We start from the raw sequence: 25,772 nt of genomic DNA, 5'->3' as shown, positions 1-25,772 counted from the left end.
AAGTGATGTGAAGAAGAAACAATAATATGCAGAGTGATGAAACTTGCGTCTGCGCTGCAAAGCAACACGACTAACTTGTTCAAGCAGCTGAAAAAACAGCACAAAGTGCAGCATGATGAGTGTGTGAAGGCCGAGAGGAAGAACGAGCTGCTCGCCGTCCTTGTCTTCTCTGGTGTTTGACATCACTCTGACTTTATTGCCACCTTCTGGCCTAGCATGGTTGTTTGGGCATTTGAGATTGTCTTTCATGCCATTGTCGTGAGATATATTAGTAAATTTGTTATTTAAATGGAGAGAAAAATATCTAATATAGTTGGACTCAAAGACTTTGCAAGCTGAACGTGTATCAGAACATCAAAGAAGCCAGAGCACATAGTAATCAACCCGGTAATTGTCGAGCATGTCACCACCTCGTACCTGACTTCTCACAGTAGCTTGGTTTCTGCTGTGTATGATAATATAGCCAAAAGTTAGCAAGTAAAAATATGTCTGAGTTATATTCATTAAACAGCCCAGTATGGCTCCGTAAGTCCTCACTAATAAGCGTCTGTCTCCAGCAGAACCCCGTTCCTCTTTACGTTTACTACTAATGAGCTAAACACCAAAGAGCACCGGAAGCTGTTTCTGTGAAACATTTTCAGCTCAGTGAGTCAGTGTGACAGCGAGCCGAGCTGCAGGCTCATTAAAACATTACGTCTACGTTTCACACATTTAACAGACGCTCTTAGCTCCAGAGGCTCGGTGAGAATGTAAAAGTAGAAAAAGCAGGAGGTGATATTCAGCTGAAAATGTTGTAAATGCCTTTGTCACAGCAGATATTCTGACACGTCAAACATTGGTGTAACTTAACATTAATAATGCAGATGCAGATGTTGCCTTCTAGTGTGTCCACTATTTATGCATGCTAACCGATTACTCAATAGAAAAATGAAGCCAAATATCTACGGAGCGGACACTGCCATTTTGCACATTTGTATCCAGAGTCGTTCGTCCTCTACTCTTCTACTCGGGAACAAACCGCTGCAGGAGCCGGGTTTGTCGACAGAGCTGTCAATCATGAAGTTACTCCCTCCTTTTTATAACATCAAATAACTAATTAAAACTAAACTTAACTAACTATACCAACTATAATGACAGTTATCTAACGTGCTTTATCCACACCAGCCTGCGAGAGTTGGCGTTTTGCCCTTCACCACAGCTGTTCACAGCAGACTCTGAATTCTCACATCCAGTTTGGCAGTCGGTCATATCAGCTGTCACTAATTGACAATAATTCTGTGACTGATTGGCTTCTGGCTGGTGGAGTACCGCAAGCTGGTGTCTGTACTCTGCCAAAGATCTTCTCTGAGGGAAGAAGCTCCACTCTGTGACATTGCTTCACAAAGTGTTTTGGTAGTACCAACACATCCAACAGAGAGATTAGGCATCTCAATTTTATGGGACATATTCTGTTAAGTTAAACTTTCATTTATATCATTAATTTTAGATGTTTAAGTTAACAGTTTTGAAGCAGGACTTTCAGTATTTTAATCAAGGAGCTCATAAACGTTTAAATGAATTAAAGTATGTATTAAAGATGTTCTAAACTTTCCCGATACGATTCCGATACTTCGACTTGAGCTTTGGCCGATACCGAGTACCCCTCCAACACTAGTGCGGTTTAAAAAAAATCCATTATATGAATAGAAAAAACTCTGATTGCTGACATTTTGCTAGCTTTGACCTACATTGCTCTGCTAGCATCACACTGCTGTTGGTTGTCACATGATAATTTACCTGAAAACATTAGATTTGTTATGGTATTCGATGTCTGCATTGACGGGCATACCTGCAGACACCTACCACATGTTAGGCAGTATCAAAGGCAGATACGGACACAGGTACTGGTATTTGTAAAACTCTAGTATGGACACGATATCAGCTAATATTTTTGAAATGAAAGATTTTTGGGCCCCATTTCAAATTGTTGGTGCTCGTCAGGATCTGAAGTACTTCTAGTTAGGGATGGGTATCATTAGGATTTTATCGATACCGCTATCAATACTAATACTGCTCATCGATGCCAATACTTTTTGATACTGCTCTCTCTTATTTGGTGCAAAAAATAAAGACGTCTTTATTATGGGGTCAATCACAGTAAATGTAATGACAGTAACAATCACAAGCAATACAAACATAGTTTTCCGGCTGTCATTGCATCTTAAATTTCACACGAGCTATCCGTTACTAGCGCACCTAAACCAACTGGACTCCACTGTAGTTATGTAGATCTTTTACAGTAACCATGGCGACAGCTCTGCGACATTCTGCGGTTTGTTCCTGTGTCATGTTCCCTCGTTCAGCGATGGAGGATGGGTTTAACTTGGTGTCCAACGTCTGCTAACGTTACCCACTGCAGATGACGCTACCCATCCCTACTCGCAGTGCCAATGAATATCTGAGCTTTTAATCAATCAAGAGAAATCTTTGAACCTCTGAGTTGGCTGTAATACGCTAATCGTTTCATAGTTGGATTTCTTTTGAGTTAGGACTTTTACGATCTCACCTGCTTTATCAAATCAAAACTCTGTTAACTTGGAAATCATGAAATACTTTGCTGCCATTTCATGGAAAGTTTAGAGACTGGAACTCCTACTGCTTGGCCCAACAAAAGAAGATCATCTCAGTCTATTAAACATGACTGAAATCTGATCATAACCCCAACAGCGGCCAAAATGAGCTCATATTCAAGTTTTAATAACACTTATCCCCAGTCCCACTGATGGTTTCTATCAGTACGTCCTGTAGTCAGTAGTACTGGGCGATAACAGATTGTTTGCTCCACAGTAATTTGTCTGAAATGTCACACTGCTACTACATTGTTCTCACTAATGATGCTCTAGAGATCTGCGTGGTTTGTAATTGAATTGGCTGTTGATGCTTTGATCATGTGGTGACCAAAGAGAAGGAGGGATGAATAAGAACCAACAGGGAAAATGTATTTTTGAGTGTTCCCTCATTATTTCTTCCCCCCGGAGAGACCATGTGCGTGTAGCGGGACGCATGTAAAGATCTCCTGTCACTTTTTTAAACCTCTTTTTAGTTTTATATAGACATCAGACTGTGTAGGGGCTTGTTTACTCTTGGTCTAAAAATGTATTTTGGTGATTCAGCCGCAATTTGAAATGGAAGGTATTAAGTATTTACTCTGGAAACCATATAAGAAAAAAAGATTGAGTCACGAGTATTATCTTTTTCCGTCCGTCAGGTAACACTGTCTATAAGCTGAGACGTTTCTGCCGCTTGGCTGTGATTCTGGTTTTATTTCTGAGAGAGAAAAACAGTGAAGTGTTGAAAGTATTGGCAGGAGCTCCGTCACAATCTCACTGTGCTTTGAAGCATGTAAAGTGTATTTAAACAAGTTTCACGAGGCCACTCCTTTCTTCAGACAGAACCTCCGTACGCTTTCCCTGTTACCTGTCACCAGGTGCTCTCAGCTTATTTTGTAGGAATAAAAATGGAAGTGTATGGATATTGTAAAGATTGTTTTAGCACTATATTTAACACTGAATCCATCTGTCTCCTCGAGTTATACCTTCTACTAATTTCTCTGACTATGAATTATGTGAAGTTATTATTCTTGTGTCTTTTAATGATCCCAGCCGCGCACGATGTCCCACTGAGTCCAATTACAGTGCTCTATAAAAGTGTGAATGTACCGTTAATTGTGTCAGTTGGACAGGACAGTAAGAGGCTGTAATGTAGATCATTCTAGAGAAACGGAAGCTTACAGTCTTAAAAAGCAGCTCTGAGAATAATGGGTTACTCAGATAATTAGTTCTGTAAGGTATCAGAACAAATACGGTTCCACATTGCCGCACAGCAAGGCGAGTTAAATTAGAATTACTTTATTGTGATGTCATTATCGTGGGCCACAAATCACGTATCGTGAGTTACCCTGTGATTCTAGTCCAGGCTGTTGTCGATGATTATCTGTAATCGCTCGACTGAATCATCCGTGTTGGGTTCTGAAATTAAAAGCGAGGCCTTTCAGAGATTCAATTATTAAACCCAGCAGTTTGTAGCTCAAATAAAACCTTTCACATCAAACGCTTGTGCAGTAGAAGAGTGTGAGAACAACTCAGTGTTTGGGTTTTTATTGCACATCAGCGGTGAGTGTCAACAAATATTGATCTGTGCTTTTCACACCAAAGACTCCAGTTTGAGTCAGAGCTAAGCTGGTGTGTGCAGTATTGAGTCGGGGGTTTTATAGAATGCTGTTGAATCCAAATCCCCAAATGTTATTTAGATTGTCATATTTGCAATCAACCAAACTGCAAAATAACAAATGTATAAAAAAAACAAAAAGGTTTTTAGTTATAACCTCACCGATGTTGACAACCTGCAGCTGCAACCTGAATATGAGCTCAGTAGAAGATAGAAAATGATGACCTGAAAGGTGCAACGTACCAACAAGATACTTGCTCCAAATTCTGCTGCTCCTGATTCACAATTTTAAAGTTAATCAGCTTAAAATATTTATATGAAATGCATCCATCTTCCAAGTGCAGGTTGGGACGATAGATGCCATTGACTGTGTACCATCGACCATTTGATTTAAAGCCCCCATCCCGACTATTGTTCCCTTTAATGCCTCCATGCTGACTGCAGCAGTGGCCAGAGTCATGAGGGTTTCATGTTGTCCGTCTCTTAGTCTACCTGTACATACACCCAGTTCTTATGAATGCAATATCTCAGGAACGCTTTGTGGGAAACTCTTCAAATTTGGCATAACTCTTAAGGACGAACTGATACGATTTTAGCGGTCAAAGGTCAAGCTCACTGTGACATCATTTCCATTCCAATCTACTGAACGTGATTCCTTTGCATCATTTTATTAGATCAGGTTTGTACATTGAAACATTGCCCGAGTACTGTCCTTATGCTTCACAGAAAGGTTGAATGGTCCAGCTGCTCCTTACAGGCTCAGTGTCCAAACTCCTTTTAAACACCTTCAAAATGCAGTGTGCCAAATTATAAATAAAATGGTTTTATTTCATGTAAGATTTTGTCGCAGAATATTTCAACTTGCATTATTGTAATCCAGCTCGTGCTATACACGATTTACTGATTTGGTCACTGGAGACGCAAAGCCCCAAACACTGTGTGGTGACATTTTCATCCTGTTAACACTGCAGCTGTTTAAAGTGAGTCCTCTGTCTGTGGTGCAGCTCACTGCCTGCCTGATGGATTGTCATCACCTCTGCATACTCATACTGTAGCTTATAATTAACCACTGAACTCAAAACACTCACAGTGAACCAGTATGTATTTCAGGCTGCAGGTGGGTTTCACTAAAGCTGTTAAACTCTGCACTTCAGCCCTTTTGTCTTGCTTCTCTGGCTTTTACAGTTGGAGCAAATAGTCTTACTATATAGCCTACTACTTTATAACAAAAATATAGGGTTATTACTCCCATGTAAATAGGCCCATATTGGGAGATAATACCGGCAGAAGCATGTAGCAGTTGGGTTATATTCTTCTTCTTTGGATCAAGTGCTGGAGGCTTCTTTCAGGTTTGCTGTGTGTCTGTGCTGAGAGCATGTCCCACCAGCGACAATAATAGACGCCAGGAATTAATTCAAACAAACAATACAAACCTAAAGGGAGTTAATTAGTGAGAACACGACACTTCCCTCTGCTGTGGCGAACACACGGTGCAGTTTTTGTTTGCACACAAATCCTGTCGTGTGCAGGTATTGTCATTACAACTATCAAGTTTGGAGCTGGATGAAGTACATGTCGATAGTCAATTTGTTAACTTTGATTCAATTACTCTGCTGTTTGTGCAGCTCTGTATTACAGGAAGAGATGCAGGTTACCAAAGGAAAACAGCGTGGAAACATATATACAGCTATAAAAAAGAGAAATAAACTGATTCATAACTGATATTGATCATCTTAACTCTAAAATACTCTTATATCCATCCATCCATTTTCTTCCACTTATCCGGGGTCAAGTTGCGGTGGCAGCAGGCTGATCAAGTCAGCCCAGACGTCCCTCTCCCTAGCAACATTTTCTTGCTCCTCCTGGGGGATCCCGAGGCGTTCCGAGGCCAGACGGGATATGTAATCCCTCCAGCGAGCTCTGGGTCTTCACCGGGGTCTCCTCCCAGTTGGACGTGCTGGGAAAACCTCCACAGGGAGGCCCCTAATCAGATGCCCGAATCCCCTCAACTGGCTCTTTTTGGTGTGAAGGAGTAGCCCCTCTAGTCCGAGCTCCCGTCGGATGTCTGAGCTCCTTACCCTCTCTCTAAGGCTTGGCCCAGACGCCCTGCAGAGGAAACTCATTTCGGCGGCTTGTATCCGCGACCTCATTCCTTCGGTCACTACCCAAAGCTCATGACCACAGGTGAGGGTTTAAACGTAGATCGACTGGTAAATTGAGAGTGTCTCCTTAGTGTTCAGCTCCTTCTTCACCACGACGGTCCGGTACAACGCCCGCATCACTGCTGATACTGCACCAACCCGTCTGCCAATATCACGATCCACTTTACCCTCACTCGTGAACAAAACCTTGAGATACTTGACTTGGGGCAGTACCTCTCGTCCCACCTGAAGGGAGCAACCCACCGTTCCCAGGGCGGAGAACAAAATACTTTTATAGCCTCATTAAAGAGGTAAATAGGTGATGTAGTCATTATAGAGACTGAGACAGACATTTATCCTCCTTATAAGAACTGAAATAAATATCGCTGCCACTCACGCTCTCTTTCCTTGCAGTTTGCCGACACACCTCAGGAACTTGTCAATCTCATGGCGTGTGGTGCATGTGAGGTTGAGGAGTGCTGAGAATGAAGCCGTTATTTCCTCTGAGACTCAGAAAGACGAACAATCTGTTCAGGAGGTGGTTTGAGGCGCTCGGCGGCACCTGGGAAGTTTAGGAAAGATTAAAGGAGAGGTGCGGTTTGACTGACACATAAATTTAGACCCTCACTTCAAATCCGGAGCTGCCTCCTTAAATCGGTGAGTGAGCCTGCCAGATCGACAGCAGCATGATATCGCTTTCAACTGAGCTGAAAATGGGGCCCCATGCCGGGAGATTGAGATGAATCTGCTCCTCATCTCAGAGCTGACAATCACATAAACAGTCAGAGAGAGAGGAAGATGGAGAAGTGCAGGGGGAAGAAACACACAGAGAGAGTGCTGAGACGCACAGTCTGCTGCAAAATAAAACTCCAAACTTTAGAACACACTTACCCAAAAATGGATGTTTTCGCCCACGAAATTATGCAGGTGTAGCAATGAGCACCTTAAATGTATAATCACAATTTCACAAAATCAAACCACGATTGAGGTTTGTTTTTGTTTTTGTGATTGCAATTCAAGTTTGGGATTCCAGTAGTGATTATTTTCCTTTATTTGTTTGGCCTAAAAAATGTCTCACAATGGTGAAACATGTTGTCAGTGTCACCCAAAGCTCAAGATGTCTCGTTTTGTCCACAACCCAAAGATTTTCAGTTTCTTGTCATAGAGGAGGAAAGGAACTAGAAAACATCACGTTTAAGAAACTAGAATCAGAGAAAATGTCCTTTTTTTTCTTGAAAAATTAATCGATCTATGATGATCAAAATATTTGGCATAGAAATAAATAGTTAATACATTGATTTATCGTTGCATTTCTTCTGGTAGTTTGTATTGTTAAATTCAAAACAGTTTTTACTACATGTTGTCCGTCACATAAACAAAAGCATTGTTCCAGTCATGCGTAAACAAAGGTGGAGAAATAAGCGTGTTGCCTTCACCTCTACCTGATAATCCTTTATGTGAATGACACATTTATTTGTTGACTAAGTGTAGCGACAAACCATGAGACCTAAAGTGTATCTGTCCTCTTTGTCTAGTATAAAGCCTTCGGATACATCCTGTTGTCTGTCCGGCAGGAAGCAGAGGCCCTCCTTTAACAGAGTCCTGTTAGGTCCTAATATCCTGTTACCCAAAGGTGTACCTGAACATGTCTGAAGAGTTAGCAAAGCAGAATGTAAACACTCACGGCCTTTAAAAATGAGAACAAACAACCTGAAGCAGGTGCACAGGTGAGGATGTGTTTTATAGCTTTGCAGTGTGCCTGCAGCTCTTCCAGTCTTCAGTTTACTTTCGCAAGACTGACAAAATGATAAATGTTCTTCACTTGAAAGCTGCTGGAGGAAAGTTTCTTTCTGCAAACTCTCATAGAACATTTTCCTTCAGGTGTTTATGACATGGCATATCTTCTGACTGGTTCATACTGAAAACACAACTACGGAGGTAGAGGTGAATGTCGTAGAAAGCCAGTTTTAAAGTCGAGCTGAAGCGGCATTTCCAGAGTATCTAGCTTCCGTATCGTGACGTATTTCCGAGTGAAACAGGACGTGCAGGCGGGACATATCGTTAGAGGGATTTGATTTGATCGTTGAGAAGTGGGCGTAGACAGACGTTCTCCACAGCGCAGTAGCTAGCTAACTGACCGAGCGTTCTTGGTGCTCTGCGGCTAAATGTTGCAGACTGATTGGTTTAAATTGTTTGGTGCTAACGTACGTAAGCACGCGTGAAATTTAGTTTTACGAAGAAATGGATTTTCTGTATTTTTTTTGGCCTATATTGTCAAATAGATGCACAATGTTACCGGGGACGTGATCTAAAAGGATTAAAATTACATTTTTCATTTCACCTCGACTTTAATAAAACAATAACGGTGACGATAATCTAATCATGTGACAACCATCACCAGGTTAACCAGTTAATATTTGCATTGCAAGTGATCTACAAAAAAGTGCACTTGCACATATTTTGGTGGCTAACGTTGCACCCTGCCAGACGACACTGCATTGCATCAAAAGTTTGGCAGAGTTGAACTTTTTCCTGGATGACTATTTATTTCTCAGGAGCCTTTACTTTCAGCAGCCCAGCTGTGCCTACGCAGTGGTCCCCATGAAATCAAAGAGGAAGCTGCATTTTATGTCACAGCGAGCGCTGGAGGACGAGGCACAGAGCAGTAAACCTGTGTTTCTGTAAGAGAGAGTGCCAGGTGATGCTTATCGCCACTGGAGGTATTAAATATTAATCATGTTTGTGGTGTGATGCAACACGGCGCCTGTACTTTAGTGGAAACCCCACAGCTGTAAACTGTCCAGGCAGCAACACAAGCAGTCAGAATTCTAACACACTGGAACCACAGTTTATTTATGATGCCTGAAAGATGAGATAAAAAATGTATCAAAATAAATAAAGTTTATTGTTCGATCCCAGCTAAACTTCTACCAGAGACAGAGGCGTTCTCTGACTGATGTTGGGCTCACGTAGTCTGTTAGCAAGCACATACGAGGGATTTATCCAGCAGCGACGGCTTTGAAGGTTTCACCTGTGGGCGTTACAGCTCCTAACCAATTTTCACACCTTTTTGATTTTTAAGAAGCAGCAGCAAATGGTGAAAGCACACACGCAATATATTATTTAATTTGATTGCATATGCTATTTGCTTGAAATAATCCAGGTTCATTCCTCAAGAGTTTATTTCTAAACTGTTGATTCCACAGAGACAAATCCCCCTCAGATTCTCGAGTGCCTCGGCATCGTCCATTACAACTTGTATTCGGAGCACAACCCCCGTCCTAATATTCAGCGATACATTCAATCAGACTGCCTCATAATTCAGTGTCAACACTCATCACACTGAACTCGTATCTGATGTGTGGAAACTAATTAGTAGACAGCAGAGTGAAAACAGTGATGAGTTTCCCTCAAAGCTGTTGGCGCTTAAAGGAGACGGTGCCAGTTATTCTGACTCTGCATGAAGGTCTGGCTTCCAGAGTTTTTCTCTTCCTGCTGTGTGACGGGAGCAGAGTGTGACGTGGACCCTCCGTAGGACCGACTGTTAACAAACTAATAAAAGATGGTGATTGAGCAAAATTTGAACATGAGGGGGGGGGTTACAGAAACAGGGTTTACAGGATTTACACAGTTTATCAACTAGTGTTGTCCACCATAGTCACACAGCGGCCATTTTCCTCTGGCGCCATGCTCAAGCTGTGAATCTCAACAGCTTTTATTATTTTGCACTGCTAAATCCTGAGTGACATTTGGTCTTATTTCGAAGTAAAACAACATGCATGATAACTCAGAAGATCAAGTTTGACGACGGCTAACGTTAGGATTCATGTTCCTCGCTAACAGTGAGCACGCTACTGTCCTAGCTATTTGTGAGCTAGCTTTCAGTACTGTTAGCAAGGAATTAACACAATTCCTACCTAGCGGCCATTTTTCTCTGATTTCATGCTCAGGCTGGGAATCTCAAAGGCTTTTAGTACTTTCTACTGTTGTATTTCACATTTGCACATCATATAGTGATGGGCAATTTGTCAAATATTTTTCATTTGATAGCTTGGGAATGGGAATTGCAAATGCAGAGACACATTTGGCGATATTTCAATGCAAAACAACATATTTCATAACTCATAAGCTCCAGTGAGAGATAGTGTTAGCATTCAACGTGCTCCTAGCTAACTGTTAGCTAGCTTACATTACTGTTTATACACTTGGCAGACCTAAAACCAAAGACGGTCCACTCCATGACAACATCAAACACGTTGCATCGCCCTCTTCCACGCCACCAGACTCCACTGACAAGAATAGTAATTTTACCTTGAACACAGGAGTTACTGGTCCACCGCTGCCTCAATCAGTTAGTCTGCGTTATCAGTCAGAAAGTTTTTATGTGATTGAAAACATGCATATTGTTCTGTTACTTATATATTTGAAAATGCTGTTCTTTGTAGGCTCTCCAGCAGGTATCAAATGAATATTAACTAAAGGAGTTCAGTGTGACAATGAGTCGTCCTTGAATGAAGGTCTAAAGTAAATCTACCGCTTTGTGTATTTCTAAAATCATTTGGGAATTGTTGTTTTCACTTGAGACAGGACTGTGGCAGGTTACTGGAAGGTTTTCAAGGGCAACGATCCAAGTTTCAAAATGCAAATGTCTGAGAGGTATTCATACTCAAACCTGCCAGAGTGCTAAGAAGTTTCTTTCTTTTGTTCTTTTGACGTTCACAGTGACGGTGTAACGGTTCAATGCATGTCGGCATCACAGTGAATTAAAAAACATCTCTTTCAGCATCAGTTGAACTTGTAAGATCTGATAAAGTGATGTTTTATTTACCATTTAATCACAGCCTTTAAATTACTGTTGTCTGTGTGTGTTCTTCATGTGTGTAGTGTGTGTTCAGTTTTTACTTTATTTGAGATTTATTTATTTATGGTTTTATACCTTTTAGTCTGGCCTTTTATTGAGCTTTATTTAGGCTATATATAAGTTTAATTATTTATTGCATTTTACCTTAAAGTCTGGCTTGACTTTATTTTTATCTGGTTTTACTTATTTATCTGTCCGTTCATTTCTTTATTTCAGTCTGTTTTTACTGTTTGTGTATACTGTTAAGAGCTTTAAATTCTTTCTTACTCTGTCTCTGGTGTTTCCTCCGGGTACATTGATTAGATTTAAAGTGTTTTCTCAGTTCCTGTAATAAAAAATAATAAATATAGTCTGTCTATTGATTCTTTGTTGCAGGAAACAGTAACACTCTGTTAATCAGCCGTCTGACAGCAGACAGATGATGCAGCATCTGCTGATGTCTTATTATACACAGACAGTCAGCTTATGTTTGATTCTGTTCCACAGTGTTGGACTCACTCTGCTGTCACTGTTATCTGTATGAGACATTTCCTCGCTCCCTGACAGCTACAACTTTTCCGCTCTTACTCGTCTCACTCCAGATCTGCTGCTCTCTGCAGATTGTTCCAGTGATGTTAATTTCCGCCTGCGTCAGTCAGACTTATTCCTGAACACGTTTTCCCAGGAGTCCGAGTGTTTGTACTCACACAGCAGTCATTAGAAAGTCAAAATCTGAAAGTGTGAAAATGGGTTATTCCCACAGTGTGGCCGGGTATTTTCAGCAGCGAATGATAAAATTAACATCCTTCTTTCAACAAGAAAAGTCAACATCCACTCCAGCAGCCCTCTGAGGCTCCTAATTACAAATTCTTGGATGGATGGAAAATTACTTCCTCTCTACAAACAGGAAGAGTAACGTAAAGTTTGGCTAAGTGAGTCCATTTGAGGACTTCTGAAATGTGTCAGGCTCAGCTTTGTGCCGTCAGAGCTGTTTTGTCGGTGTAGTTTGGAGCAACATTTTTGTGCTCCAGTTGAGGGAGGAGGAAAAGTCATGCAATCTTTTATTTTACATGTTTTCTCTCGACTTCCAGAGCTGTCTGCATGATATGAGGAAAATCTGCAATGTGCGATTACATAACTTATTGCATTGATGACGTGTCGTGTTCATCACATTTTGAAGTTAGCATATTGGCAATAATGTTCCCAGGTCTGTTTGTAGTTTGGCATATTTTACACGTCTTTGTTTGTAATCACGTCTCTCCGGTTTTGTAAGTTCTGTTCTTTTTCTCGCTCTTTCTACGTCCTCAGCCATTTTGCTCCCGAACCTCTAAGTCGACACCAAATTGACATTAACTCACCTGAGGGGAGCTGGAGGCTAGCCAGGGCTTGATTGGCCAAATGGTGTGAATGAATTGTGCATGTATCAGGCCTGCAATAAGTGAGAAGACTCAATGTTGCGATAACATTTCTATGTCTGTCTGCTGTTCTGCAGGTTTTATACCTCCTGAAGTAAAACCAAAAGCTGTTGTTTTTTTCACCACTAAATTTACACTGATCAATCTAAAAGAAGCTGATACTTGTTCTTTGTCTGATTGCATCAAAATGGTGTGAAAGCACGACTGTTATACCCAGGACTCCAATCGAATACGTACAAATGTTGCATGCTTGATGGGAAGCATGGTTTGTTTACATACAATATAATTAGTTTTTATTCATTAGGATAAATTCAGACTTTTGCGATGTGGTTACTCATATTGAATACTCATATTGCAATCTCTTTTTATTTATTTTTTTCAATTTGTATTGGTCACATACAGAGTTATACATATTAGAATGCTTTGTGAAATGTTTATGGTACCTGTCCAGCCAAGAAAATACGCACATTTATTTACATAAAATGTATTTAAGAAAAATGAAATAAGTAAAATACAGCACTGTAATGAGTACGATAAAATATAAAATTGATGAAATAAGGATGAAAGCAGTTGGTATCCAGTTGGGCAAATGTTTGCCTTCAGGGTGTGAATGCTGAGCACAGTAACACAAAGTGTTTTGTCTTTTGTGATGTGTTTGTTGCCCATGTTCATTTTCAGATGATAATGAAAGTTTGATTTATTGTGCAAGTTTCACATCAGAGAGTTTGTGAAGTTTAATCCTGATCTGCAACCACATGGGCCTGCGTCCACTAACAGCGTTTTTTTGTTTTTTTTTGCACTGGCTTAGTGTTGCTAGGTTACGAAAGTTGTCTGGCGGCACATCCGCTTCCCTTGGCGGTGACTGTTAAGTGTGTTTTAAATCGCTCTGTATGCATGTATATTAATATTTGATTTGATTAAAAGACATTTTACAAAGAAAACATGAAAATTTTAAGTAAGCGCGTCCTGATGTCAGCAGCCACGAAAAAAAGAAAGGATTAATGTCCCCGCCATTGTTGTTGACAAAATTGATATCGGAAGTCCCGCACCTTGTTGTTCGAGGGTTGGGGTTAGAACACATGGACATAACTTTCCTGATAGAGCAGAGTTTGTTTACTACCAACATGAAAGACAGAGTAATGTGTGTGAGCCATAGAGATCAAAGTGTGATTCATTACTGGCCTGGCTTCAGAGAGGATCGGGTTTAACGAGATGAGCGTACAGCAGTTTGAGGAGCGATGGATGCTTAATCATTTCACTGGCAAGTAGTTTTGATTAATGAGATAGGAGATGATTGTCCAGGTCCAAGTTTGAACTTCTGCTCATACTGGAGCTGCCAGAATCTAAAGCTGGACTGAGGTCTGAACGATTCAGCCAACTGTGGCGATGAATTGGTGCTTAATGATTAAACTTAGGATCAATGTGGCTTTAAATAGACTCTGATGCAGAGATTAAATTGGTCTGTTGTTGCAGTAATACAGCAAAAGCTGAATAGTCTGTTTAAACTTCAATTCAAGATGTGCCAAACTCTCTGTGAATAAATTATATAAACTGATAAAATGTTTATATTCCAGAGTTTGTGAAGAGTAAGGCAGACCTACATTTTTAATGTATACTCGGCACATAAGCAGAATAAATCATTTTTAATGTATGAATGGAGCAGCGGTGCAGTGAAGCAGCTCTCACAGATCCTCATTCAGATTCAGTGATCCTCCGTCACACAGACGAGCCTCTAATATCTGCATCAATATAAACTGAAGGCACATTTCGATCTGTTCTTCTCCCGTGCATCATAATTACAACATTTGTAACTGATTTCTTAATCGCAGTTGTAAAATATTGGACTGGTTTCTATGAAGTTAAATAAAACGAATGTCTAATTAAAATGAGTGAACTTCGTCTAAGAACCTCGTTCAATATTTCATTCAGATCGAACGTCCAAGTTTTAATTTGCATTTGAATGTGTTTTAATTCTTCATTTATCGCTGCATTGACCATTTAGTTTGTTTCTGTTTCTTGTGTTGTGTTTTTGGACCTGAGGCAACACCAAACTCTCCCAACAGTGCAAACAAACTAACCCGTCGACTCAGCACTTCAGGAAAAATTACTGTTTTTTTTCAATGGAGTCTGGTGGCTTTGATGACGGATGTCTCTGTAGGGATTCTTCTGTAATGTTGTCAAAGAATAACAATCTGAGCCTGTCAGTGGAAAAGACTTCTTTTTTTCTTTTTGTAAAAGTAAACATTGGTCCCAAATTAGATCCCTAAATATTAGAATTTTCCTTTTGGCATGTCTTAGAACTATACGGACTATTTGAAAAGTATGTTTACACTGGAAGCCGGTTTGTTTGAAGTCCAGGTTTGGGCCAGAGATGTACTATACTAAGTGTTCAACGCAAGATGCAGTATGCACATGAACAGTAGGGGCAGTGTAGAGGCAGAGGGGATGTGACAGGGTCAACACAGCAGCAGGGACAACAAGGGCAGAAAGTTCTGAAGACGAGCTGATAGACCAAGTCCTCAAAGATCCAAGGTCAAACAGCTGCAGACAGATAAGTTCTGTTTTAGAAGTCGACGTGGAAACCTGCAAAACTAAATGGAAACAAGTCCGGGACCGTCCGAGCACGGAGGAACATGATGGAGAAACGATGTGGGAACGAGCCCAACAGTGTGTTCTGTCCACCGGTCATCAGTCGCCTGAGCTGGCTGCAGAGTTTTGTCCGTCACCGGGCCACTAAGAATTCAGAATTAACATTATAGTAACCTCCTCGAGTGTCGGCATGTCTGGTGCTTACATCCCGCACATACGGTAGTTGCATACGGCCTGAGCTCTCTGGTGTGCCCTCTAGAGGTGTCCTCCAGTAACACGCGTAGTGCAGAGACAAGTATGTGAACGATTACGCTCATGACAGCAAGGATTTTTCTGGCCTCAGTCTTTGTAATTGAGAGACAATCAGTCATTATTCGAGGTCTTTTTTCTACTTAAGAGAGTTATTCCTGATGTATAAAGTAGTTAGAATAAGAGGTGCACTTCAGGTCAATATTCCTGGAGGCTTGGTGTGTGTGTGTGTGTGTGTGTGTGTGTGTGTGTGTGTGTGTGTGTGTGTGTGTGTGTGTGTGTGTGTGTGTGTGTGTGTGTGTGTGTGTGTGTGTGTGTTTATGTTTGGAAGGAGCCTTCGACTCCTCAGTCCTTAAATAGATCCTGACCTTTCCACAGCGCTGGGTCGTTCAGAGAGGTGTGATTCTGTCCACAGAGCTGCTTCCTGTTTGTTTTGAAACATTAGTCATGCTCCTCATGCAGCCACACAGACACCTGAGATTTCTACGTCTTGCACAAAACTTTCAGGAAAAGTTTGTGAGAAAACCACATGCACACAGCGAGGTCAGGAAGTGAGGGAGTCAACACATTTATGTTTTGCTATAATTGACCCACTCCTCTAATTGGTCTGTAGCCAAGATTTCACCCCTGCTCCAGTGACCCACTTCTCTTGAGTAAGCTCTGTGTGTGTCCCCCCCTCCCAGGCTTCTTGATGCACCAACTCAAGTCTGAAACCTCTCCACTCCTCTATTACCAGTTAAGTGAGACGGTAGATCAAACCAGGATGTGAAATGATTCTAATACAGCCACCTGCATTTTATTTGACCTGGACATGCACCTTTATTTGGCATGGGTCCCTTTGCGACTTGTTACACATGTGGGTTATACTTGTCAGGACGGCGTGTAGCCTGCTGTACGTCTACCTTTGAATGTATCAACTCTACCGTCATTGCATCGCCTCGTTTACGGCCCATAATCTGTAACTCTGCAGCCTAATAACAGGAGTGACAGACGCAGTATAACCTTTACAGCTCTTTATTATGCTAACAGTCTGACAGTGAACGGGGCAGAGGCATACAGTGTTTTGCACAGCTGTCTCCATGACAACAATACAACACAGGCTCTTAGTCCCACCAGTGTTGTGGAGCTGTGTTTAGCTGCAGATGCTTCACATTTGAAGTCGAGCTCTTCACAGCTGACGAGCACTTCACTTACTTTTTATGAAAAAGTAACTAAATAAGGGATTACTTGCAGAACACGTTATGTTACTCGTTACAACAAAAAGGTACTCTAAGGGATTACTTTGTAACACGTAACCCCCAACACTGATCACCATACACGAGTTATGATTCAATATTGTGATGTATTTTTACTTTGTACTTTCTTACACCCCGATTCAGAAGTAAAGGAAAATAATCATTAATTTATAGTCGTTTTTTGTCCACCTTGTTAGTCCAATATTCCCCCTCTTTTAGCTCTTCTTTCAGACTCCACCAACTCCTGAGGGGAATATCTGCCTCTTTAACTTTTAAATGCACCTCTAGATAGTCTCTAACTGTGTCTGTCTGCTGTTACAGTAGGTTTCCGCTGAGAACAACGCTATGTGTTCACTGAGACTGAACTGAAATCATAAATCAACTCCCTTCACATTGTCACGCTGTTGCCCTGCAGTTGTCTAAGCAACTGATGGTGGTAAGAGGGAGCTTTTATTTGCCTTACAAACACTCTAACCTTGGGCAGCCATGTTGGAAGCACTCTGCTCCAAGGCTGAATGCAGACTCATCTTTCTTTTTAATTAGACCTCTGTTTTTTGGCACAGTGGAAATCCTGCTGCAGACAGAAAACTCAAGTACAGACTCTGGTAAAATACAAGTTGGCTCTTTTATGTTAAGATCAATCCTAGCTATTATTTTCACAATGATTAGCTCATATTCCTCGTGCTTTTGACATCAACATTTAATTTTATTTTGAATTATGTAAAAGCTTCAAGAAGTTTTAATTTAACTGAACAAAACTGGAGCTCCTCTGTATGATAGCTTCTTTAATTTGTAAATATCCAGCCACAGAAACCAGGAGCTTTGATGTAAATGAATTTCAAGTAATGTATTCATGGTGAAAAAGCATATATGCTTTTCATTGATGGTCTATGCCAGTGCTTCTCAACTGGTCTTGCCTCAGGACCCACCGCCTCCTCCTTAATGACCAATCGCGACCCAAATTTCCAATCCAAAAAATCCAATCAAATGTATTTAATTAAAAACTGTGCAATTTGCATCCGAACAAATTCCATCTACAGTTCATTCAATTAACAGGCTTTTTTTCTCCAACAGAAACAAACTTAAAAAGAGCAACGTGAATGCAGCTACTGTCGGGCTCATCAGGTTTCAGGAATGTAAATGTAGCCGTAGCTGGGATTAACCGATCAGTGGATACATGGAGTGTGATTAAACTACACTACTACTGCACGCGCGTCACAGGATACCCACGTTCTTCAAAATAAAAGTGCAGACTTTTGGCCACAACTGTTTTTTTTTTTTTCAAGCACAAATCCAACTGAAAACAGCTCCGCGACCCACTTTTGGGTCCCGGTCCACCAGTTGAGACCCAGGGGTCTAGACGCTCTGAGCTGCATCATCTTTTCAGACTGTCTCGACCATTTACAGACCGCCTTCTGGCATTTATAAACAGCATGACTGGCATTTTGGAAAGCTATAATTAAAGGTCAGAGTCTGGAACTGAAACGAAACATGTAATGTGAGTTTGAAGAAACTGGGACGATACATTTTGGCTCTTGGGTTGAAAGAATTCATGCATTGAAAGTGATGCCTTTTAGAATTTGCAGAACCTTAACTTTTCCACTTTATTTCACGATTGATGATGCATGAACAGACAGAAAGAGAAATGACACATCCAGACGGAGAAACCACCATCCAGTCCTGGTCGACTTGGTGCCATCAGAAGATACTGCAGCGCGTCGACTTCGAGTGTAAACTGTTGAACATAAAAGCCCACTGTGATGCGTTCAGGGCGGGCTAACTGTGTCTCTGTGTTGCTGCGGGCCTTCAGCAGCTAATGAGCGAACTTCTGATGTGTTTTGATGTTTTTTTTCTTCTCAGAGACGGTGGAGCCCTCGCCGCCGACTGCAGCTCAGATCAGATACGGTGAGAGATTAAGTCTGACACACACACACACACACACACACACACACACACACACACACACTAATCCTCTGTATTTTGCAAAAGAAGAAATTGCAATATGAGCGCTATGCATCAGATTTTCTGTGATGTCAGCGGTTCTGATTTGACTATTTGATGGTTTACTTCCTGAGTAAATGTTTTCTGCTGTTTTTCAATGTTGAAATTGAAGCTTTTTGAAGTTACTGACCCCTCTGTCATTAGCTTTGTTGACTTTTCTTGTTGATCCTTCCATCAAATAACAATTTGCTCTGTGAAGTCTGAACATCAAAGAGAGCTCGTTAATCAGACTCTTCATCTTTTGAAGCTGACATTTTTCTCGTAGTTGGCGTAGAGATCTCTGCAGCTTTAATTGCTCAACAGACGCCTTAATCAGAAGCAAGTAAACAGCAGAGTTTTATGAAGTGTTATGCAGCATTTAGGGGCGGCTGTGGCGTAGTGGATGGGTCGGCCGTTTCCCAATTGGAAGGTTGCCGGTTCAATCCCCAGCTCCTGCTGTTGAAGTACATGTCGAAGTGTCCTTGGGCAAGACATTGAACCAAAACATGCTCCAGAAGGCGTAGCCATTGGCGCATGAATGAGCGTGAATGTTAAATCCTGATTAGTACTTTGCACAGAAGCCTCTGCCATCAGTGTGTGGATGTGAGTGTGAAAGGGTGAATGTGACATGTAGTGTAAAAGCGCTCTGAGTGGTCTGAAGAGGACGAGGGAAGCGCTGTTTATCATTTAATTTCCACAGCAGTTACAGCCATCAGTCTGTTTATTAATATGTTTACGTTTATCTCCACATACTCGCACAATATTTATGCAAAATCTCCAAAACTTTTGTACTCAGATTGTACCTGAACTGTCTGCACAATGTCTTTGGAAATAATCCATCACGTTTTTTGTCACATCCCTGGAAAGACGTGCCTCATAAATGTAAAATATCTTTGTAACGTGGTGGTTAAAAAGTTCATAAACAGAAAGTAAACTTTATTTTATTTAGCAGTCAGGTTGTTGCTCTGTGCAGCAAAGTGCCAAACTTAAAATTGAATTTAAATGTCAGATCATCTGTTAATCTTGTTGTTAATTAACTTCTCTGTGTTTGTTTGCAGTTTTGTTCCACAACGCCCTCCCCTTTGTTGGATTTGGTTTCCTTGATAATGCCATCATGATTGCTGCAGTAAGTGAACTCATTTACACAGTGATGGAGCTTAATCGTGCTGAAATTACTTCTGTGAAAGAAAAACAGATTTATTGAATTGGAATTAAATCTTGAGATAAGACTTAGTTTTCTTCTGATTGCTCCTTCAGGGAACACAGATAGAGCTCTCTATCGGAGTCACTCTGGGCATCTCCACCATGGCAGGTAAGAACATTTACTATACAACATGAAGAGGAACAGGGCAGGCAGTCGGTTTTAGAGTCGGCAACAACAGCTTTGATTTGGATAAACGAGCATCAATCCAAACGTCCTCTTGTTCCGTCTTCTCAGAAATCAATATTTTTTAAATCAAGTGTCGTTGGTTGAACAATACAAGCAACATGTAGACATGTGCTCGGGCCCTAGCAGATGTGGTGACGGGCATGTTTCACTCATCTATAACATTTAAAAGCCTAAATGATAAATCAAAACATTTATGGATGATGAAGTTGCAGCTTTACACACATTACACCTTTTTATGGAAAAAGCTTTTCCAATTTTATCTTCTTTTTTACTCCTTCATCCAAGAGGAGGAAAAATCCTTTACATGGTGAATAAAGGAGATGCCAGTAAATCTCTGCCTCGACTGGTTGGTTTATTTGGCGTTTGTAAGCGTTAGTTTGGATACAACCAATGGAAATTACATGAAAGTCACACAACAAAACCGCCATCAGTCGAGGCAGTGGTAGGCCAGTAGCTCCTGTGTCCTTGAAGTAAAATGACTGTTTTTTCCGCTGGGGTTTGGAGGCTTTGAAGAGAGCGATGTAACAAATCTTCCTCCTGAACAAAAAGGAAGAGCAATCTCAGCCTGTCAGTGGAACAGGGTGAAAAAATACAGGTTGTCCCCACAGGTGTTATTGCTGTAATTCAGGCTAGAAATCATAGCATGCAACCTCTTCCATCAGCCATCACCTGGAAGTTTTGTATTACTCATAGCATAGGTAAGGCTCAGGTGATGCCACCAGGTGTGTAAAATTGCACTAAGTGTCTTTTCTAAGCTCGAAAGCCCATCGGTTGTCCTGGATCCCTGTCTGCGGTCATCACAGCTGCTGTTCTGGGTCTCGGTTCGAGTCTCTGTTACAGAACTGAAAGCTGTGAACCATACAGGCACTGGAGCTCGCCTCCTCCCTCTTTTCGCCACTAGATTATTCAGTTTCCATGGATACTTGGCTCCAATTTCCTCTGCAAAGTGCAAATCAGAGGCTGGAGACGGGCTCTAGATCAATAGCTGTGCTCGGGCTCATGCTTTATATTTGTTTCATCATCATCCATCCTGCACAGATGCTCAACTAGTTTACCGATTGCACATCTTTATTATTTTATGAGAGCATCTCCAGCTTTTATTGCTGACTTTTATTCCGTCAAGAAGCACATCTCTGTCACACACAATCACTGTCAGAGGTGCTGGTGAAAGATTTCATCAGTGTCGCCAAAAAGGAGTTTAACTTTGAAGGAAAGTTGAGATTGAAGCCGTCCATCTGGTGTTTTCGTCCCGCAGGAAACTCGGCTTCAAGCATCGTCGCTTTAAACGCCTCCCGAGACAAAACAAACACATCCATCGCATGTTTACGGTTTTAATGACCACGGACAAATATATCCGTAAACCACATTGTCAGCAACACCCTGTGAAAATCCAATCCACAGCGTGAATTATTCATATCTGCCAAGTATTGTGGATGGAGGACATTAAGTTGTTCTGAAGCTGATTCTGCTGACAGTAAAAGGCAGATGGAGAAAGAAGCTGACTGGTGTCTTGGTGGTTTTCCAAACGTGCTCTTTGAAATGTAAAAACTTTCACACCTTCTCTCACTCCTACCAACTCGCATGGTGCATTGTGCGGCTTTGATCTATTGTTTGGACTCCTCGCTATGCTTTTCATCTTTTAATAACACAGAGAGATGTATGTGGGCCACTCGCACTGGAGGGATAAGGTATATTCCTTTTAGGTTCTGGTTGTTGTGAGTGTGGGTGAGTTGCTTAAGTTTTCACAAATGGGAGCAGGTTGGAGGGGCGACGCTGGCTTTTAAGATTTATTATACCTTTAAAATCAGCCAAATATTTGTCCTGGTGGGTTTTAACTCCACTCATACATGCATCCTTCTGTTTTTGGAAACATTCCTGGTTTTTGGATGCAGATGCAGCAGAAAAGCAAAGAAGCCCTGCCTCACCCGTATCCTCCTGCTCTTCCTGGGGTGTGTTCTGGGTCTGCCTGAACTTCTCGTCCTAGTTGGACGCTCTCCAATCTCTTAACCTTACTGCCATCGTCTGACGATATATATCCTCTGGGAGCGAAGAACAACTTTTCAGGGCTTCCGCCTTCCAGTGTAGCCAGCAGTTGCCGATAAATGAGCCCAAGCCAAGACTTCCTTTTCTGTGCGCTGCATTGTTTACAGTCTGACTGTAACTTTAGAAGCTAGAATGGAGTTGGAGTTGAGATGGGACGTCTAAGAACGGTTAGCTGAACTTGCATGCAGATGTCTGTTTAAAGAGATTAATAAGAAGCTAAATCCTTGTCAGATGACCGCTGATGGGAGCTGGGGCTGATGGGAGCTGGGGCTGATGGGAGCAGGGGCTGATGGGAGCTGGGGCTGATGGGAGCTGGGGCTGATGGGAGCAGGGGCTGCCGTTACGGCAGATAGCGTTCTGCCCCTTTTACTCTCCACATGGACCGTTTTTCCTGCACGCAGCCAAACCCTGCTGATACTTGATTGGTCAATACGACGTCCACTACAAGCAGAAACCAGAACAGTTCCAACACCAAAATCTTGACCCATTGAGATTAGACACTCCCTAATCTTTTCTAAAAGATATTTGATTGTCAAAGCAGAGTCTGTAGGCGAAAACATCGTTTGTTTCTGTAGTGTTGACCAAATAAGTTTAAGCTGTGGAGAGCAAAATAATCACAATGCATTTGGGGAAATGTAACCCTTGACCCCACTTCCTTCTCATGTATCTATGTAAACACATTTGAATCAAACACAAGATACTTGTGCCCTAATGATAAGGATCAGCACCAGTGAAGTAACCCCTCCCATTGTGCCCTCATCCCGATACGTTTAATCTACCACGTAGTGGTCACCACAACCCAAGCAACATTGTCACCTTCAACAGACCCAGGCTCCATCATGCGAGCTCCAGGTATTGAGCTTGCATGACTCCCAAAACTCAAACTTGTCGTAAGATGGACAGCAAGAGCTATCACATCAATGGGGTTATCATGTGGAGCGCGACGAGGAGGAAGTCTTGGCCAGAGTTTCTCTCGTTAGAAAGAAAGTTTATCCAGAAATCATTGGCTAAACTGCAGGCCCCAAAAGAGGTCAAATCATCCTCACGATAGCCGACGCTTTCAGAGATTGGATGTTCCATTGAAAACCTACAGAGAGTCCAAACCACTTTATCTTGTCCCTCAGCGAGATACTGAACCCAAACACTGAAGGCTCAGTCCCAAGGCACAGCCATTGGTGAGTGTGTGTGACTAGTTAGTTAGATTAGATATCAGTGGGCAGGTTAGCAACGTCTGCCTTTGCCCCATTGTCTGAATGTCTTTGTGAATGTGACGTAGTGTAAAGCGCAAGACAACAAACGTTGACTGCAGTCCTTTTCCATTTGCCATTCTTTGGAGGGTGACTGACAGTTCTGTGAACTTCAGTCTGTCAGATTTAATAGGGCGCATATAAGAAGTCAACACAGCCAAGAGCGGATTTGGTCCCAACAGTCCCAGAGGAAAATTACATTGACAGAAAGCTGATGGCTGCAGAAGATTGTCGATCTGTTCAGATTTAATCTGAAGAAAACCCAGAGAGTGATGTGCAGTTTTAAAACCACTTATTTCACATTCCAACCCGAAACACGCCAATTTTGAGTCCTTAGATTTCAAACTACACCCGATGAAATGAATCGGAGGTGCTGCAAATCACATTACAAAATTCATTGTGCATTTCATCAGAGAGCAGCAGAAATCAAAGTGTTTCCCTCTTTGTGTTTTGCAGCTGCAGCTCTGGGGAACCTGGTTTCAGATCTGGCCGGTCTCGGGTAAGCAGCTTTTTTAAGCGTCTCTGAGGGTTCAGTTTTATTTTGAGGTAGTCGTTTGAAGTCTTCTGAAGGCTGCTGCAGGTTAAAACAGTTCAGGGTACAATCTGTGTTTGCTGCTTTTTTAAATGAACAAAGCAAATGAATGAAGGTTCTTTGTCTCTTCGTTCTGCCATGTGGGATCTTAATTCTTCTCTTTGTAGATTTGAGTTTTATTCATGCGTTGCATTCACTGTGTTTCGTCTTGTATTACAACAGCTTATTTATTCTCAGGCTTTTTACATGAACTCATACCAACAGTATGTTTTGGTTTCCGTGTTCTTTATGCTCGGATCCTTGGGAAAATCAGTCGCTTTTATTCCTTCAAGTTGATGACATTTTTTAAATGATTAGTTTTCACAGAAACGTTACATAAAACATGTTAATACTTTGTCCTTTTGAGAACCAGTTTCGGTTTAAGACCTTCAGAGTGAGCACATCTTTTTAAATTCAACAGCTCCTTAGGTCTATAATTCATCCAGGATGTAAATGAAGACACGGGAGAAGTTAAATAATAGTCACATATATCTGTGTTTGCAGTCTTGCAGGTTATGTGGAGTCTCTGGCTTCCAAACTGGGGATGCAGGTTCCGGATCTGACGCCCAAACAGGTGGACATGTGGCAGACCAGAGTCAGCTCTCACATGGTGAGTTTTTGATATTTATTCGGGGCTGGGCAGCTCTGCAGTGTGGTGGCCCTTCAGCAGCTGTCTAAAGCACCGCTGCTCTGCTCAGTTTGGTAGAAGTTGCAATGTTTCACAACTGACGCCCAAATTGTTCGCTTCAGGGACCGCAGTGTACTTTTTACATCACATCCTTCCTCTCATCCTCCCCCTCTCCTTTTCTTCTTCTTTAAAAATACCCAGCCCTGACTGACTTCTGTGCAGCAGCGATACTGACTATAATGCCTTTTATATAAAGCCAGCAGTAGATGACAAATGAGGATGAAAATGAGAGGAGAGTGAGGTGGAGAATGTCATGAAACAGTCCCCAGCTGAAGTTGAACTCTCTATGCAGCATTTATAATGACATCTCAACCCTCTAGGCAACCAGGATGCCCTTATTCTTTATATTTTCATAGAGAATTTTATCTTTGTGAAAGGTTTAATCTCTCCAGGTGACCCTCAGGTATAAAGGTAGGGAGGAAACTGCAGGAAACTTACCAGAACAAAAAGACTTTTGCAGGAAGCTGCAGCTGCTAGAGGAGGCACATCAGAGGATAAATGCTGAATAATGACGAGGCTCCAAAGAGAGAGTGAAGTCAGCAGTCTGCAGAAGCGTTCAAAACAATCAAATCTATCAAAAGCACATCTGGAGATAACAGTTTAGGAGGAAGCAGCACCTGCAGCTGGTGAGCCAAAGCTACCTGCTTCTAAATCCACAGGAACGTAAGCGTCCAGGGTTTGCAGGGAAACTAAAACCTGAATACTTTGTTACTTTTTGTGTGATGATGTGATTTCTTCTCGTCCTGCAGGGGAAAGCCATCGGAGTTTCCATCGGCTGCATTCTGGGGATGTTCCCGCTGTTTTTTCTCGGCGACGATGACGAGAAGGAGAAAGAGAAAGAAGCACAACCCTGCAGTGACGCCGCATCACACTCCTCCTAACAAAGCACTACAGCTACTCAACACAGTCACACCTACAGACTCCAAACTACTGATGTCAACTCTAAAAAGAAGTATTTACAGATGGATGTTTCCCTGTCCTCCTGCTCAGGCGGCGTTCACACCTCCTCGGTCCCTGAGCGCTCTGAAGCAGTCTGTGTAAACTTCACTGGCTGGTGCTGATATTTAACCAAGCTGTGGTATTTTCACACTGTCTGCTCCATCAGCACATGCCGTCTGTTTATTCAGTATGTCAATTTAATTGGACGTTTCATTCATTTTAAATTGTGACAAATGCTC

At 41.8% G+C, this 25,772-nt stretch overlaps 1 protein-coding gene across 1 annotated transcript in view; it reads left to right on the top strand.

The window, feature by feature from the left end:
• tmem65 (transmembrane protein 65) overlaps window positions 1–25,521 on the top strand; it is a 30,351-nt gene extending 4,830 nt beyond the window's left edge. The window contains exons 2-7 of the mRNA XM_069682158.1: window positions 18,536–18,580; window positions 19,714–19,781; window positions 19,913–19,967; window positions 23,792–23,834; window positions 24,411–24,516; window positions 25,344–25,521. Of these exons, the coding sequence (XP_069538259.1) occupies window positions 18,536–18,580; window positions 19,714–19,781; window positions 19,913–19,967; window positions 23,792–23,834; window positions 24,411–24,516; window positions 25,344–25,475 (449 nt within the window). The 3' untranslated portion in view covers window positions 25,476–25,521. The remainder of the gene's footprint in view (window positions 1–18,535; window positions 18,581–19,713; window positions 19,782–19,912; window positions 19,968–23,791; window positions 23,835–24,410; window positions 24,517–25,343) is intronic.
• Window positions 25,522–25,772: the final 251 nt, after the last annotated feature.

Source organism: Semicossyphus pulcher, unplaced genomic scaffold, assembly GCF_022749685.1.
Source record: "Semicossyphus pulcher isolate SPU_LCO1_2020_fin unplaced genomic scaffold, fSemPul1.0.p SCAF_5, whole genome shotgun sequence".
NCBI lineage: Eukaryota > Metazoa > Chordata > Actinopteri > Labriformes > Labridae > Semicossyphus > Semicossyphus pulcher.
Note: the sequence above shows the minus strand (reverse complement) of the source record. Positions and strands in the feature narration are given on the sequence as shown.